Genomic DNA, 16,352 nt, shown 5'->3' with positions numbered 1-16,352 from the left:
AGTAGCATACATGACGATATTTCGCTAGTAAACGGGATATCTATAAACAGTGCATATTAATCATGAGCGGATTCAACCATTGTTTAACTTTGCATTTATCAAACGTATAAAAAATTAAACTTAATTTATTAATATTCACTTTTTCTGTTAAATTCGTATCATAAAACCCAAGTTTACATTGATTTAAGCAGAGAAAAGTCGTTATTATTGTATTCAAAATAGCAAATATTTATAAAATTTGCGTGACTATGTCTTACTATGTGTACGTTCTATACTTTAATTGACATTAAAGTGTTTAGTACGACCGCAAGCAACATCTCATTAACAAAACATAGTTTACGCATTTAATCTCTTCGCACCGATCTAAAAAACCTGTCAGGATGACTGATTCAAATATCATTGTAATTGCTTATTACGTTTGGTTATTATTGTTAATTCTCATTTGTATTGTTGGATTCAAACACAGTTTACACAAAACTATGTAAGGAAGAATTAAGCATTTTCAGTAAGCAAATAACCATCCCGAAATCCTTCTAGCTGTGGACGAAGTTAAATGCGGACGGATTGTATACCGTAAGCCTGTCATTTTCTCGTAATGATCGTATTTCATCGTGGTATTGTTGCAACCTATCATGATGTTTATCAGAATTTAATAATATTCAATACGTATGTCAGTTTTATTTAATGTCAATTCCCAGCCCAAATTAATCCAAAAACAAGTATAATACATCCTTACCAAACGTACAATTAAGTCTCTATTCCACTAATATCAAGAAATTTTGATATAAATATAATGAAATGTTGTTTCTACAAAAAAAATGTTTGAAGTTATATAAGCTTGAGCTAAAAAGCGTGTTTCTTTATGAACGCTTTTCAACACATTAAAAAAAAAGTAGTTCAGTAAGCGCATATCGGTCGCGTTGTTTAAATGTTCTACTAGGTCAGACAGTTGCGTTTACCATAAACTGGTAGGATAGCCGTTATAAGCGAAATATGAGCCGTCATTGTTTCTGTACATGTTTACCATTCGAACTATTCCTGAAACAAAACAAAGCGGGTTTTAAAATAAAGTTATGATGGCAGAAATACATCCACGATCTACTATTAAGTTATGTGATAACACGACCTTTTTGCTCTTAGTTATAATGGTAAGACTTTCTCTAAAAAGGGACTGGAATATATAGAGGATATTTGTTGGATTTGGATGAATATAGAGTTGAATTCACGAGTGATCATAGAAAATTATATTTTCGACACGAGTGAAAATATATTTATTTCTATGATCACGAGTGAATTAAAATCGATATTCCACCAAATCCAACAAATATTCTTTTTAATTTATGCTTACAAACGCTTATTTTTGTATTTTTGCATTTCCGGAAAATATAATTCCCCGTTGGGCGCCCCGAAATGTTATAACATATATGTTCAAGGGATGCTTATCCGTATGTTTTTATAAACATTCAAGTAATCGCTATTGGTAACATTAGATGGGTCATAATGGGGTAACCAAAGATATCTAAAATAGTTTTAAACAATGAAAATTATCGACAATTTTCACTGTCATTTGTAGTTTTAATTCACTGATATTTTGCTATAAACCATCGGAAAGAATAAAATAGATAGGTTTTATTTACAGATCAATCGTAAAAATATAGAAAATAATTTGTGTTTGTATATCTTGCTAAAATGTTCTCGCTCTCTGATTGTTAGGGACAGTACATAACTTTGGCCAGTCTTTGAACCGTTGTAAACCACCAATACATTTGCCGTTCGAAGACGGTGTATCCAGTTTTAATCATTTTATGTTAACAGCTAGTAAATAAGTAGTCAAAAAACACAAGAACTTCTCTCCTCACATAATTTCTGTAATATCAATGTTTGCTATATTGTTAGATCGCTAAATGCATTTTGATATAATGTGTGGATGGATAAGAACTAGCGTGTTTGTTCTAAAACTATATAATTCTATTTTAAGTAAAAGCTATATTATTAGTTGTAAGAACTTATATAAACAACGTACAGTGTGATACAGGATCAGTAAATGGATACTGTGCAAATTCGTTTCATGAGACCATTATACATTTTCTTTTACTTTTGTTTTATAATTTTAGTTAATATGTCCATGAAGTTTGAACTGATTTCTCTTACGCTTCTCTTTGTTCACGGACAATCGCTTTCAAAAGTGTATCCTCATGATAGTGCTGGGAAGTATGTATACACTGTTGTTCTAGTAGTCTTATGTATGAGAATATTGCAGATCGTAATGTACATACCTTGTCTCAAATACCCAGTCCATTGTTCCATTTGTTGTATATCGAGTGTGTCTGTATATTTAAGAAAATCCAATCCATAGGCGATAGGGGAAACGTATCTCATAGTTGTTGCTCCGTTTCCTCCTGGCTGATAAAATGTTCCTCCAATGCCATTAATTAAACACCATATCCTTTGTTCACTCTTATATTCTGTTTACAAAAACAGTACCGTTTAAAAATTTGAACTAACATTCATTTAACGATGACTCATTATTGGACATGTATTGAAATCAACTACATAAGTCATAGCCTTTGAAATCAAACGTATACTGAATTTTTATAACTTGGTTTTCTTACTAAACAATAATTTCATTGTTTAAATTACTTCGAATGCAACATGCATACGTTTTGAAAAAAGTATTATTCATAAATACACGCCATATCACATTTTTCACGCAGTATTTCGCTAGTGTTTGTAAGAAATTTGTTTGCATACATCGTAAATAAATGAGCACTGGAAGTACTTTTAATTTAAATGCTGGTTATATTTGTTTTCACTCTTTTAATTCAACTCACATACATTTCAAAAGATCAAGAAAAACAGAACAATTTAATAGTAAAACATTATGTTATTTTGTTTATGGAAAACCCAATTCGAAATAAATACAGTGATGAAGATAATGAATTGCTAAATTTGTAGAAATAGTATAAAAAGTATATTGAATGTGTAACCTTAAAACATAATAAGGAAAATTAAAAACGATTTTTTTGTATAAATTATAGCATTCACATAGCAAACTAAATATACTCACCCTTAATGTGTGCAATTGCTTTATTCGTACCGGGAATATAATTTTCAGGAAGGGGTATCTCAAAATAAATCGATACAGTTGGTGTTTCACCCATGTTTGAATGAGCTGAAAGGCCAGTTGACAATTGACAACATGCGATATTTGAAATTGTATATCTTCATGCAGTCATTTTAATTTTTTAGTTTACATAATATTATTCTACTAATGTTCTACATACTATGAGTGTTTAAAACTAAAATTGGAACTACATGAATTCCGAATCATGTATAAGGACAAACTAATCATCCATAGACCAGCTGATACAAGTTTACCTCTTAAAACACCGTCTGGAGAACTCTGACATCGAGGCTCTTCATCGGTATCAAGACATATATTAAAGATGTTTGAATGGTCGACAGTGACCGTCATTGGTCTTGCCTCTGACTAAACAAGGACACATAACAATACAAACTGAGGTCGAAACGTTTAATGTGTAATTTGATAGAAAATAGAATAGTATTGATAATGGCACTATACTTGCCCATATAATGTTCTAACCAATGAAACTGCCACATCACAGATCGTATACATGACTCAATGAACAAAACCTTCAAAATCATTATCACGAGCTTACATTTAATTCAATTGCTTAAAATTACATTCTTGACACACTGTCAAAGTTTAAAACTCCAAGGTTTGGTCACGTCAACTTAATCGTTTGGATCAATGTCCGAGGAGTCTCAAGACGTTTAACAGCGATTGATAACTCTGGTGATGTTATTGTAAATAAAGAAAATAATATTAGCGAAATTATTTACAAATCAATTTAACTCTAAAATTCTATTTCTAACAAATAATAAGTTTAAAATTACAAGCTGTTTACAAATTGAATGGCAAAAACGTATCGTTTAAAACCCGAGTCCAGTCCAAATACGCGCTAATGAGGATTAAGTGTCCTTGATTATAAATAAATGCTGTCGTCTATAAAAAAAATGAATATTTAGACAATTGTCAAACAATGGTCAACGTTTAGAGACAACCCTATACACACAAAGCTAATGATTGAATTACAAAGTTCGCAGGTCAAATAATCACGGTTTATCTATGCCAATATCTTCACTCATCATATAATAAAACACTGTCACGTATATTAAAAACATATATATTGATGAACATGTTTTAGTTGTGTACGCAAACAATATTGATTCTGCATTTGTTAATTGTTTTACATGATGTTCACCGTTGGCAATGTCCGTAGTGCGAATTCCGCCTTAGATATAAACATGACTATGTCTAAAATATGATATTAGTCGATTGTTGAAATTACCGTTGGCAATGTCCGTAGTGCGAATTCCGCCTTAGATATAAACATGACTATGTCTAACATATGATATTAGTCGATTGTTGGAATTTATATTAAATAAGAAGGACAATATTACAGTAACTTTGTATTAACAGTGCGCAATTTGCGGCCTATTAAATAGTTATTGCAATTTACTGAAACACATTTTTGTAATAAGAAAAAGTATTACCACAACAACTTCTTTACGCACAATGTCTGAAATGGATGTGTGCTCGTTCGAAGCAAATGCCGACACAATGATTGGATAGGTACCGTATTCCAATGGAACGAAGGGGAACGCTAAAGTAGTAGCGCTGTTTTGTGACTAGAAACAAGAGAAGATATTTTTTACTTTTAAGTTGCCAGATGTGATTAACAGAGACTCAATATTGAACAGAAAGTACGACGATAACCGGTCACATAACAGTACCAAGTAAGGTACGCCAGCCATAACCTAATCAAAACACAAGGATTTTCAACTGCATAAACGCCTTCTTAATAAACTACTGTTGAAATGTCGTATTACATGTTTGTCGAGATAAAACGATCAATGACTCTGATCTTAATAGGTAAATGTCCAATCAATTGTATTGAGACAGACATTGAGAACGACATGTTTGAAAGCAAGCTGGAATGTATAATGTCATACAATCAAGGACCAAACACGGCGATTTTGTTGGATTTTGAAGCTGGAACATATGATGATTTAAATATAAGAATAGTAACTGTTGGTCATGAAAGGGTGAATATGTAAGTGGTTTATTGCATGGCTGATTTACATAAAGCAGCAAATTAACTCCGTCGTATGTGTATGCCATTCGTTTCGCTATGTCAATATATCGTTAAAAATGGACTTGTCAATAGTATTGTTTTTAGTTCAAAATGTTCGATATATGTTCACCATATAAACATTTTAATGAAATTCACCATTATTTCCATTTTAAACTGCGTACTTTTAAATTAATCATCTCACCTAACTATTCGTCAGATATAAACACAACAAATGAATAAATTAAGAGAGTACTCAACCATGTGTAGGAGCTGTTGTTGAAAAGTCTCTTCATTCGAAATGCCATAACAAAGTTCGTTTGCGGTTTTCAAGTACACGCGCACCTGAAAAATGTTTAATTAATAAAGATCTTCTTATAAAAAGGTCGAAATACGTATTGCGAAGTAGCTTTATTGTGCAAATCAAGATTTGGTACACTTTGTTAAATATCATTTGAAGAGCAGTAAATAGCTGTCAAAAATCGAACGCATAGCATTTCGAATCCGTCACCTTCTCAAATGTAATGCAATAACACATATAAGTAATGCTTTAATGATTTACACACTTTTTTAAAATATGTAACGTACATGAACATAAAGAACATATACTTGCCTTTATTTCCTTCTGTAAATAATTAAATACCGTAACATGAACGTGAAAGGTTATGTTTCGAGTTACTTTGTATGGCACGTTCACCTGTATGAAAAATTCTTTGAATGCTTTGACTTCATTCCGAGTCTCAATTAAACAGGCCTCGTTGCTTGGGGATATACCTGTATTCAATTAAAAATACATTAACCTGACCTTGACCTTTAAGCAATACTTTTTTACATATCGTTGTAATGGATGTAACACTTGTAGTACTGAATATTTCTAAATATAGAACGAGATATCATAGTAACAAGTATTTCGGCATTTAGTTTGTTGTGCTCGCGACCCTATTAGATTGAGTATGAATTCACTTCACAAGTGGTTTGTGTTTGCTTATAGAGTGAAAACGTTTAAGGTTAATATAGGCGAGGTCTACCAAAAAAAGTTTTACAAACAAACACGAGATGATAATGACTATACACTTCTATGGTCATGTTTTGTCAGTCAATATTTTCATTAAAACAAATGATGTAACATTGGTAATAGACATGAATAAATCATGTAAAAATAAGCTTTTACCTATAGCTTGAACTGTCCAGGTTGTAATTGAATCGCTATGACTTAGTTTGGTTTCAAAACAGGTTTCGCTGATAACAAACAACCGCATTTTAAATTTTAATGTAATGTTTACATGGTAATACAGAAAATGCAATAAGGCGAAATTTCTGAAAATGATTATGTTTTTCTAATTCATATTTCTAATTCGTTTTCAACGTCAATAAAATAAAGAAATGATGACACTCTAGAACAATTATCAGACTAGAAATCCTAAGAAAAACGTTTACATAATAAGTAATGTTTCTGGCAAACACACGTGATTTCAACCAAATCGGCCAAAAATATTAATGGTTGGATCAGAGAGGGAGAGAGAGAGAGAGAGAGAGAGAGAGAGAGAGAGAGAGAGAGAGAGAGAGAGAGAGAGAGAGAGAGAGAGAGAGAGAGAGAGAGAGAGAGAGAGAGAGAGAGATCTATAGATCGATAGAGATAGATATATAGATAAATAGATATATAGATAAATAGATAGATAGATAGATAGATAGTTAGATAGACGGAAAGAAAGAAAGAAAGAAAGATAGATAGAAAGAAAGAAAGAAAGAAGGATAGATAGATAGATAGATAGATGGATGGATGGATGGATGGATGGATGGATGGATGGATGGATGGATGGATGGATGGATGGATGGATGGATGGATGGATGGATGGATGGATGGATGGATGGATGGATGGATGGATGGATGGATGGATGGATGGATGGATGGATGGATGGATGGATGGATGGATGGATGGATGGATGGATGGATAGATAGATAGATAGATAGATAGATAGATAGATAGATAGATAGATCCTCGACTCGCTAGCTCGCTAGCTAGTCGCTGCTCGCTCGCTAGCGCTCGCTCGCTAGTCGCTCCTCGCTCGCTCCTCGCTCGCTCGCTCGCTCGCTAGCTCGATAGACAGATCGATCGTAGATCTAGATAGATAGATCGATAGATAATAGATAGAGTCCATTGTGATGAGTGATAAAGAGATATATATAAATATATAATATTAATAATACATACATAATACATACGACAGACAGACAGACAGACAGGACAGACAGACAGACAGACAGACAGACAGACAGATCAGACAGGACAGAAGACAGACTGATAGATGTGCGTCACAAATTGGGAGCCTCACATATTGAAATCAATATTGAATTGAAAAAATTATTTTAAAAAGATGACCGCCAATGTTTAAAAATGTTTCATAATTTTTTTATTTTAAACGGGTTATTTTACTCTTTCCACCATTTTCTGCTTGCTTTGTCAATGTAGCTTGAAACCAGTCTTACCGGGGTGTTATTTCGTCGAACAAGACAGTGGTATTAAAGTTGTCTCGGACTTTCTTAAGCGATACATATCCGCATGACCCAATGTTATCCAGCAGTTGCTGATCATCGTTTGACGGCACGTATCGTCGAATGCCACCATATGAGTCTAGCCATACAAAGTATCGATGCTACACATTAATTGTATTGAATCTAAATCTAAAGACAGCATTAACTGTGGAGTTGGATGTCATTAAATTGCTGTGAAAAAAAGCTTTCGATTTCAGTTGCAAGGCAGTAATGCTGATATTTCGATTTCTATAAATCATATTGTGAAATGTTTATACATGGCAATTTCATCGATTATAGTATTGGTAACTTGTATGTAAATCTAGATCTTTACCGCTTGTTTTGTAAACATAGTGACGAGCTCTTTTCTTGTCAGCACACTCTTTTGTTTCTTCTATGATGCGTGTGGCGTTTATATTGGCATTCGTTAGAATGGTGAGCCCCGCGTTCTGAACAGAAGTACAAGTTGGCAATTAAAAATAACACAATATTTTCATATGTTCATCTTAGCTACAATGAACTGTAGAGAAGCTATGTTCTAACGTGTAGGTATCCATTGAAAATAATGTTTTCATGATCGTTTAAACAGTTTTATAGTAACTAAACGTAAATGTCATCATAAGAGTCAGCACGTCAACAGTAATAACTTCAATTTGTTTTACAGTAAATAACATACCGTGAATATATCTTCACTAGTTTCACCATCGCCAGCCCCGCAACCAAGGTCATGAGACTCCATTTCTTGCTGTATCTAACAATAATAGAACATTTGCTATTTTGATCACAAATCATTTATATCTCGTTTATTTACGTCGTGTGCGCGACACATATAAATATGTGAATATCGCTTGAAATTGAATTTTTATGAAGTATCTTTGTCGCATTAAGTTTTTGCATCATTATACAGTTTACAAACAAACCATGTTTTATATATACGAACTATAGTTAATAATTTTAGTGTAAAAATCATCCATATACGCCGATTAATTACCACCAAAACATAGCCGCATAAAAAATACTTATTGGATAAATGTAATCGCATAGTGTTATTATTTATATTATATTAGGAATTGCTCATCATTAACTTTATAAAAACTTAATAAAATTGCGTGATAGTACTTAACCTTTCGGTGGTTATCGCTGCTGATAAAATGATGAACAAATATACATTCAATTTCTTCGTACTTTGAAACAACTAAGATTCTATTACAATTAGAAAAAGTAACAACTTGTGTCATATGTTGAGGTCTAATATAAACCTTAAATGATGGCCTTATTATTTATCTTCATACAGCACACCTATTTGTTCTTCATTAAAATATGTGTACGTAGTGTTATGTACTGGTTTTAAGGGGATTGTTTGATTGTTTGTTTTATAGTATACAACAATAAATATTGCAAACACGTTTTACCTTGTCCACTTTCAAAATGTTCTCCCTATTTAGGAGCAGCAAGGCTTTGTCGATGACATTTAATCCAATCAACATTCCGGTATGATGGTTGACAGTTAACTTGGATACCGATCCTGGCTGTACTATCAGTCTTTTCGGAATTAATTCCAGCTAAAATGTAATTGCTAGTTTAGGTGCAAAAGAGTAGCGCATTTGGTAATTTGATTTCTTACAAGTAGATAATGGAATGTGCTTGTATAGAAATGTTCGGCGTTTGCTTATGGTTTTGGGCTCACAAGGCAAATGCTATGTGTAATACATTTATCATTTGGGACCCCTCTGCAGCTAAGTGCCATACCGACATTTAAGTTGCTACGTTTTTTTTGCATTAGAAAAATTATAAAAGACTAAAAGGAAAAAGTGTTGGCGAATTGAGCAATCCTAGAAGAGAGCCATCATCCGATGTCAAGTAAAAAAACAAAATATCAACGCGGCGAGCATTAATTGTTTTATCAGATAAGGTGTTTATGTTCATCTACTAAGTAAAACTATATAAACAACTCTTTATACATTGAGCCACCCCTGTCATGTCAAACTGTGCAATAATAATCATGATTTTACGTAGTAGAATGCTAATACATAAATATGTTTCATTCCAAATAGTACACAAATGGGTAATGTTGTCTTTTAGAGAAGAAGATTGGTGGTTATATGGTTATATTGCACAATCTATAGTTTTTCATTCAATATTAAATTCAATGCGAGCGTTTCCAAATTTGACCACATGATCGTGCATTGAAAATAATTAGTATAGGGCAACTATATGATTTGCATTTGTTAAATTTATTCTTCTTCATTTTAGTTTTTGTAACAATATGATCGCTGGGACATGACCAGTCTTGATCAAAGGAGTCTGATTGGAATAAACTTTGAAAAGGTCCACGGCATACGATTGCACATACTAAATTTATTCGTCTGATTTATTACATATGCATAGGACTAACAAAGTGTTGGCGATTTTAAAGAGTGAACTATAATAATCAGTCCTTCATTTTTTCTTGGATCTGCCAAATGATATAGAACAATGTTTGTTTTAGATCAACATTTACTACACGCACGGGCGGATATTAAACGGTCATGACGGTGTACCAACGAAACATGACATGCTCTGGTGAGGTGAATGTTCGTATTTGTGTTAAACACATCATAGCAAAATCAAAACACCATTACCTTTTGTCCATTGCATGCTAAATCTACATTAAAAGTAGACGAATCCACAAACACTTCGTTGGTCCTGTTGTCCACATAAAATGCAATCACACGCCCACGAGGGAAAGTCTTCCTTAAAACCGTTTCATCCAACCTTCTCACCACTGTTTTTTGAGCGTTTGAGTAGAATTTCTCTACAATCTTGCCTCTAGAGAGTACCTACAGAGACAAATAGTATTTAAATATGTAATCAGAGTCATTGATTTTAACAGAATTACAGAGGTACAGAGTACAACCAAAAGTGATTTCTACTATGATGATGTTATGCCCATATGTCTAAAAAACGCCATCGGAGTTTGGATGCCTTTTGGCCGCCTTCTTCAGCGATTTTTTTTTTCGAATGACCAAAAGATGTATTGTCACGTTGTGATGTAATATGTCCATGTTCAAATTCTATGAATTTAATACAGTCTAGAATCAGTTTTGTGGTCGAACCCATATGCTTTTAACATCCGTAGCTGTTCATGGTATTCCGGTACTCTTTTGACCAATTGTCGTGTTATAGTCCTTATGTTTGGAAGTCCTCGACGTTGTAGCTGATCTGGTATAAATGTTATGTCACTGAGTCGCGATGTTGTTTGCGAAGGTTTCGCTGTTATACAGTGTCGACGAGCCTACGTATATGCAACATTTGCAACGTGCAGAATTATACTGCGTCCACTACATAATTTGATTATCAGGGTATCTCGTACCTTAGAATTAAGAATGTTCCCTATGCATCTGTTACTTTTATTTCTTCATTAAGTACTGGCATTATGTGCACAACTGCACACCGCTCTATCCACTCATCGTTTGTCCTCATGAGTACAGTATGTTTTTTGTCTTGATCATAGGCAATACTTCCAAATTACAGACTCCTACTGCGCAATCCTACTAGTGGGGTCCAAAAACACAAAATATGTGTACAAGTAAAACTTAAGGCATCAGCAGGATCTTTTTAGTGGCGGAATTGAAGAGGGAGTCAATACAACAATCGCAATAGTTAACTTACCAGAATTATTATCCCAGACATTCGGTGCACCTGACGGAAGTCGGTGTTTGTCACTTGAAAGGACGCGTATCCCTATCGAAAACACAGAAAGAATCATTTTGCAGTTCTACAGCCTCGGCTATGGTAAATATCATTATAAAGAATCCAATAAAAATGATATAAAGATATATCATCAGTCGAAAATTCAGTTAGATTTGTTATTAAGAGCACATTCACGTGTCAATATTCATTGATCATTTAAATGCCTTATATAATGTACCGTTGGTTAAAACACATGATATTATCATAATGATGAAAATGTGATTACTTCTTGAACTTGCTCAACAATAAGGGGTTTCTTTCGACTGTCGTGTTTTAATTGATATTCGATTGCAAACTCTTCAAAGCCGCGGACATACAACTGAAAATAGATATATATACATAAGTGAAGCACTGATAGCATGCATCTGGTCGATTATATACTTTTTTAATTAAGGCAATATTCTCTAAAAAGCTCCAATAATCAAATCAATGGTGCGAAGTTGTATATTATGAAACATTTTCAGCGATAATTATTTATAGATGACCACAATACAATATTCACACCACATATTAAAACTCATGGCGTTTCGGTATATGATAAGTGTTTGAGGTTTTTATTTCACAATATATTTATAGCCCTAGGGATATAACCGGAACCAGAAAGATTTGAAGCTAGCTCTTTGGCCAATGATTATGCAAGATTCAGACGGTTAAAAGGTGATCCAAAACGCTCAATGTGTGCAATGCAGAGGTGAAATTTATACAAATAATATGACGTATACAATTGACATTTACTCACTTTTAACATCCGATCCATTTCCTCGAACACTGGTGCTATTAAATAAACACACTGACCCTTTTTGTTTGTTATATGACTTGTGTTTGAAGCCAATTGTCCTCCGTTATAAACCTCTAGAATGAAATCATACCGTTTAGCTGGAGTTCCGTTCGGATAGAGCATGTCTACCTATTAAATAAAAAGTACAATTAACTGTACACGAACGTAGGCAACCTTCGCGATATCTTTTTAACGATGTCGTTTCACATGTTTGTCCATTAATGCCAATGTTTGTTAACCACTTCACTTACACTAAATATATCATATAAAAGAGTTTTTACAAATATTTATATCAGTTATGCAATACTAATATCCAGTTATATCTCTGGTTGTTATTGTCGCAAACTTGTTACGTCAGATGCGCACTTTTAAAACAATATGTACTAGAAACTGTAACTAAGGATGGCTTATACCATCGAACCGTTTGAAATGGGCTTTATATGGAACATGATGCGATATAACTAAACAGTTGGGGTATAGATAAGAAATAACAATTGTGTGTATTTGAGAACCAAATGAAAATGAACGTAATGGTGATATTGTCATTGAAAATATATGAGTACAAACATAGCACACTAATATTTCTTTTTCGTATTGATAACCAATCTTAATAGTACAATAACTAAACTCATGTGATTATTCAGTATGTATGCAACTGACGATCATTTAGACTCACTTGATTTTCAAAACAAGTATTTAAGGCTAAACATAATTAAACGAATCGTTATTTTTATTCAATTTCATTTAAGCTTAAGTAATTTAACGCAGCCTCAAGACTGGTATCGCAAAAATTAGTTAAAAAGCGTGGATTCCAAATAATGTATCATAATGAATGATATAATTACATGTAAGGTTGAACAACTCAAAGGCATACTATTCATTACATACATGTGCAGCAGTGACATGACTTTTTCAACTACATTACTTCATGACACGGTGTGACAGTTTTACATATCAGACAACGGTGAAACTACCATTTCTTATTTACTTGCAAAAAGTATGGAACTCCTGATCGGTAAGTTTTCTTTGAACGCGATAAGTCAAATTTGAAAGGGTATTTCACGAACGTGACAGAGTGATCTGAACTGGATTCTTCTTTCCCTGTTGCAGATTCAACCACTGTTGAAGTCAACACTAAAACGGCGTTTTCAACGGCAAATGCTTCCTGATCGTTGTTCAACTTATCAAGTTCGACGACAAATGACGCTTTCCCATTTTTTAACTACAATATTCATTATTTAGACACATTATTTGTTATTCAAGAAGTGAAATACATAAATTGCACAATGCAAGAGGTTAAATAATACTTAATCACACTCTCAACATATATGCTTGTGTGATTATTAAAGAAAACGAATTATTATGTTACCGAAATATGTTAAAGACTGCAAAAAGATATTTAAAACAGGATTTCCTACTCAATGTTGTGCTAGTTCTATTTTACAGAAAATATATCGTTAAATGATAGTTTTAATGTGCACTTAAAATGTAAATGAAACACAATAAGAACCGTTATTTAGAAATGTCAAAAGTAGGAATCATAAATGTTATTGAAACCTGTTGTCTTGCCATTGTTACAGATCTACCCCTGTCAGGCTCAGATATGTTCCCCGTTTTCCTGACGCCAACGTCAAGTCCGACAGTGGCTTCAACTTCTTTGCCATATACATATCTGTATGTAGTTCGAAATTAATATGATGTTATCAACAGAGGGGGTAATCACGTGATAGTCAAGATGACAACGTCAATGCCTAGACAGTTTTTTTTCGCCGTTTTATATATTTTTTATTATTTTTGTTTAATTTTTAAATGACGCTCAAAATCCAGCCATATCAGTAAAAAGGTGATAAGCTCTTATTTTGTTTTAAAATTCGCAGCGAGTAAATAACATTACTACTACTACTACTACTACTACTACTACTACTACTACTACTACTACTACTACTACTACTACTACTACTACTACTACTACTACTACTACTACTACTACTACTACTACTACTACTACTACTACTACTACTACTACTTCTACTACTACTACTACTACTACTACTACTACTACTACTACTACTACTACTACTTTTACTTTCTTGCTGATATGGCTAGAAAGTGAGCGGACTTTAAAAAATTAATACAAGTAGTACCGGGTCTAAAACTGCGAAAAATACCAGCCTCACCATGGACGTCGCCATCTTGACTATAACATGATTAAGGATGTTTAAAAATGTTATTCAATCGAACTGCAAGCTTTATTACATATATACATTTAACGAGATGCTAAATTGATTGGATTCAATTATTTGTGTAATTGCTTGAGAAAATGTAACATGGTTGTTTTCGCATGGTGACATACTAGAAAACGTTATTTGGTATACACGCATTTACGAGTATCTGTCCTCGAATGCAATGAATTTACAATTACGTAACGAAAGTATTTCCATTATAAGCTTGATACACGCCGTGCATTAAATAACCGCTACGTTGAATAAATGGACCTGCAAACATTATTATTTTCTTTTTTTTTCATAAGTAATATATGCCATGTATGCTCTTTGTTAGTATTTCCGATTCTATAATATAATACTTTAGACAACGAGAATTCTGGACTTCTCTCATTAGGAGAACTATTACGACAATTCTTGAGAATGTTCGAATGGTATGATCACTCAAACAGTTAAACAATTCAAACTGTTTCGCTGGTGTGACATTTGCAAATCACTTATGACTAACGTTATATACGGTAAACACATGTTGTGCAGCTGTATTATGTTCACAACTTTTGTTTCATGCAAATAATATTCTATTTAATTTATAAATTGATAGGTGCTCATTGATATTTTATCTTCATGACCTTAGAAATGTTCATGTACTGCATGTATCCGTGTATGTCGGACATTTATCTATGAAGGCGTTGTTTGGTGTAAATCGAAGTTTGATTCATTACTATCATAAGCCATTAGAATGTGTTTGGCTAATTAATTTTGCATTCATGTAAGTGACAACTTAGAAAGTGATTCCACGTTTCAGATCCATTCATTAAGTAGCTTGACGTCGTATGTTATATAGAAGTTATGAAGAGAATGACTTACTCTGAAGTAACAACTACTAGTATCGTGTCATCAGAAGGAAGTATGTACGTTCGAGACGGCGTTATCGTGACTCCGAATGTTGGAAGAACTTAAAGTAAGCAATTATCATGTGGTAAAAATAAATAAAAAAATCTTGAGGAAATAAACATCGTTGATTTTAAAACGAAATCTTTTTGCATACAGTTTATTCCATTGAAGATAATCAAGACGCAATCCAGATGTAAGCGTTACGTATTATGACTACGATTTATTTCAGTAGAGCATATACACATTACACAATAAGTCAAGGTTAAAGAGCCAGGATATGTTTAAAAAAAATGAATAGTTAATACTTAGAATATATGCTCATATTTGACACTTAAAAACGCGAACACACAAGAAGCATCTTCATGACCAGTTTACTACATCAAACATGCTTTCGTAAACTAACATTTATAAATACAATTTAATTTAATTGCACAAGGGCGTTATAAACTATTTATAAAAACTACATTTATTAACAAAAGCTGCACAATTATTGATCGCCTTACCAAATTCCCGTACTTCGATTGAAAATACGCCCCACGTTTCAAACTGCAAATATACCCAATAATATATACTTATATAATCCAATTATTTAGTAACCATTGTAATCAATGATCTAACAACTGTTAATCGGTACCATCATTTATAGTGTAAGTATGCAGTTTGAACAAAATACCATTCCACCGATCCTTGCTATGATTGTCCATGTCCCGAAGTCTACGACGGACGGAAATTCAAATTTCCATCTGTAAATGCCGTTCTTTTTTCCCGGCTTCAATGTAACTCTGTCAACAGTCCTATTTAGGGGATTCTAAAATAAAGTTTGATTGCCTTTGATAAAGAATTGTTCAATTAATTTGTGTTAGAAAATATGTTACAACTGAATTAAAGGGACCGACAAGCGCGATTGACGAACAAAGAAAAGTTCTTAAATACCGTATACTTTACAATTATTAGTTTATATTGATTAAAATATCACGATTGGTATATTACATTCTTGACAAAAGTTCATATTTTCAGTATAATTGGTAATATAATTT

The 16,352-nt window shown here is 33.0% G+C and overlaps 2 protein-coding genes and 1 long non-coding RNA gene across 3 annotated transcripts; all 3 read right to left on the bottom strand.

The window, feature by feature from the left end:
• Nucleotides 1–1,463: 1,463 nt before the first annotated feature.
• Nucleotides 1,464–8,436, bottom strand: LOC127866203 (CD109 antigen-like). The gene is made up of 11 exons (XM_052406629.1): nucleotides 8,366–8,436; nucleotides 8,024–8,138; nucleotides 7,645–7,789; nucleotides 6,328–6,395; nucleotides 5,770–5,930; nucleotides 5,418–5,501; nucleotides 4,579–4,713; nucleotides 3,379–3,490; nucleotides 3,068–3,172; nucleotides 2,277–2,465; nucleotides 1,464–1,519 (listed from the first exon to the last, which is right to left on the bottom strand). Exons 1-11 carry the CDS (start codon nucleotides 8,426–8,428, stop codon nucleotides 1,464–1,466), a joined length of 1,233 nt encoding a protein of 410 aa, XP_052262589.1. The 5' UTR covers nucleotides 8,429–8,436.
• Nucleotides 8,437–11,623: 3,187 nt separating this feature from the next.
• Nucleotides 11,624–14,391, bottom strand: LOC127866191 (complement C4-B-like). Its single transcript, XM_052406619.1, has 5 exons — nucleotides 14,372–14,391; nucleotides 13,757–13,871; nucleotides 13,188–13,421; nucleotides 12,161–12,328; nucleotides 11,624–11,740 (listed from the first exon to the last, which is right to left on the bottom strand). The coding sequence occupies exons 1-5, from the start codon at nucleotides 14,389–14,391 to the stop codon at nucleotides 11,624–11,626; spliced, it is 654 nt and encodes a 217-aa protein (XP_052262579.1).
• Nucleotides 14,392–15,294: 903 nt separating this feature from the next.
• Nucleotides 15,295–16,123, bottom strand: LOC127864836 (uncharacterized). The gene is made up of 3 exons (XR_008042308.1): nucleotides 15,989–16,123; nucleotides 15,819–15,861; nucleotides 15,295–15,376 (listed from the first exon to the last, which is right to left on the bottom strand). It is a non-coding gene; the product is annotated as an uncharacterized LOC127864836 (long non-coding RNA).
• Nucleotides 16,124–16,352: the final 229 nt, after the last annotated feature.

This window comes from Dreissena polymorpha, chromosome 1 (assembly GCF_020536995.1).
Source record: "Dreissena polymorpha isolate Duluth1 chromosome 1, UMN_Dpol_1.0, whole genome shotgun sequence".
In the NCBI taxonomy this organism is placed as follows: Eukaryota; Metazoa; Mollusca; class Bivalvia; order Myida; family Dreissenidae; genus Dreissena; species Dreissena polymorpha.
Note: the sequence above shows the minus strand (reverse complement) of the source record. Positions and strands in the feature narration are given on the sequence as shown.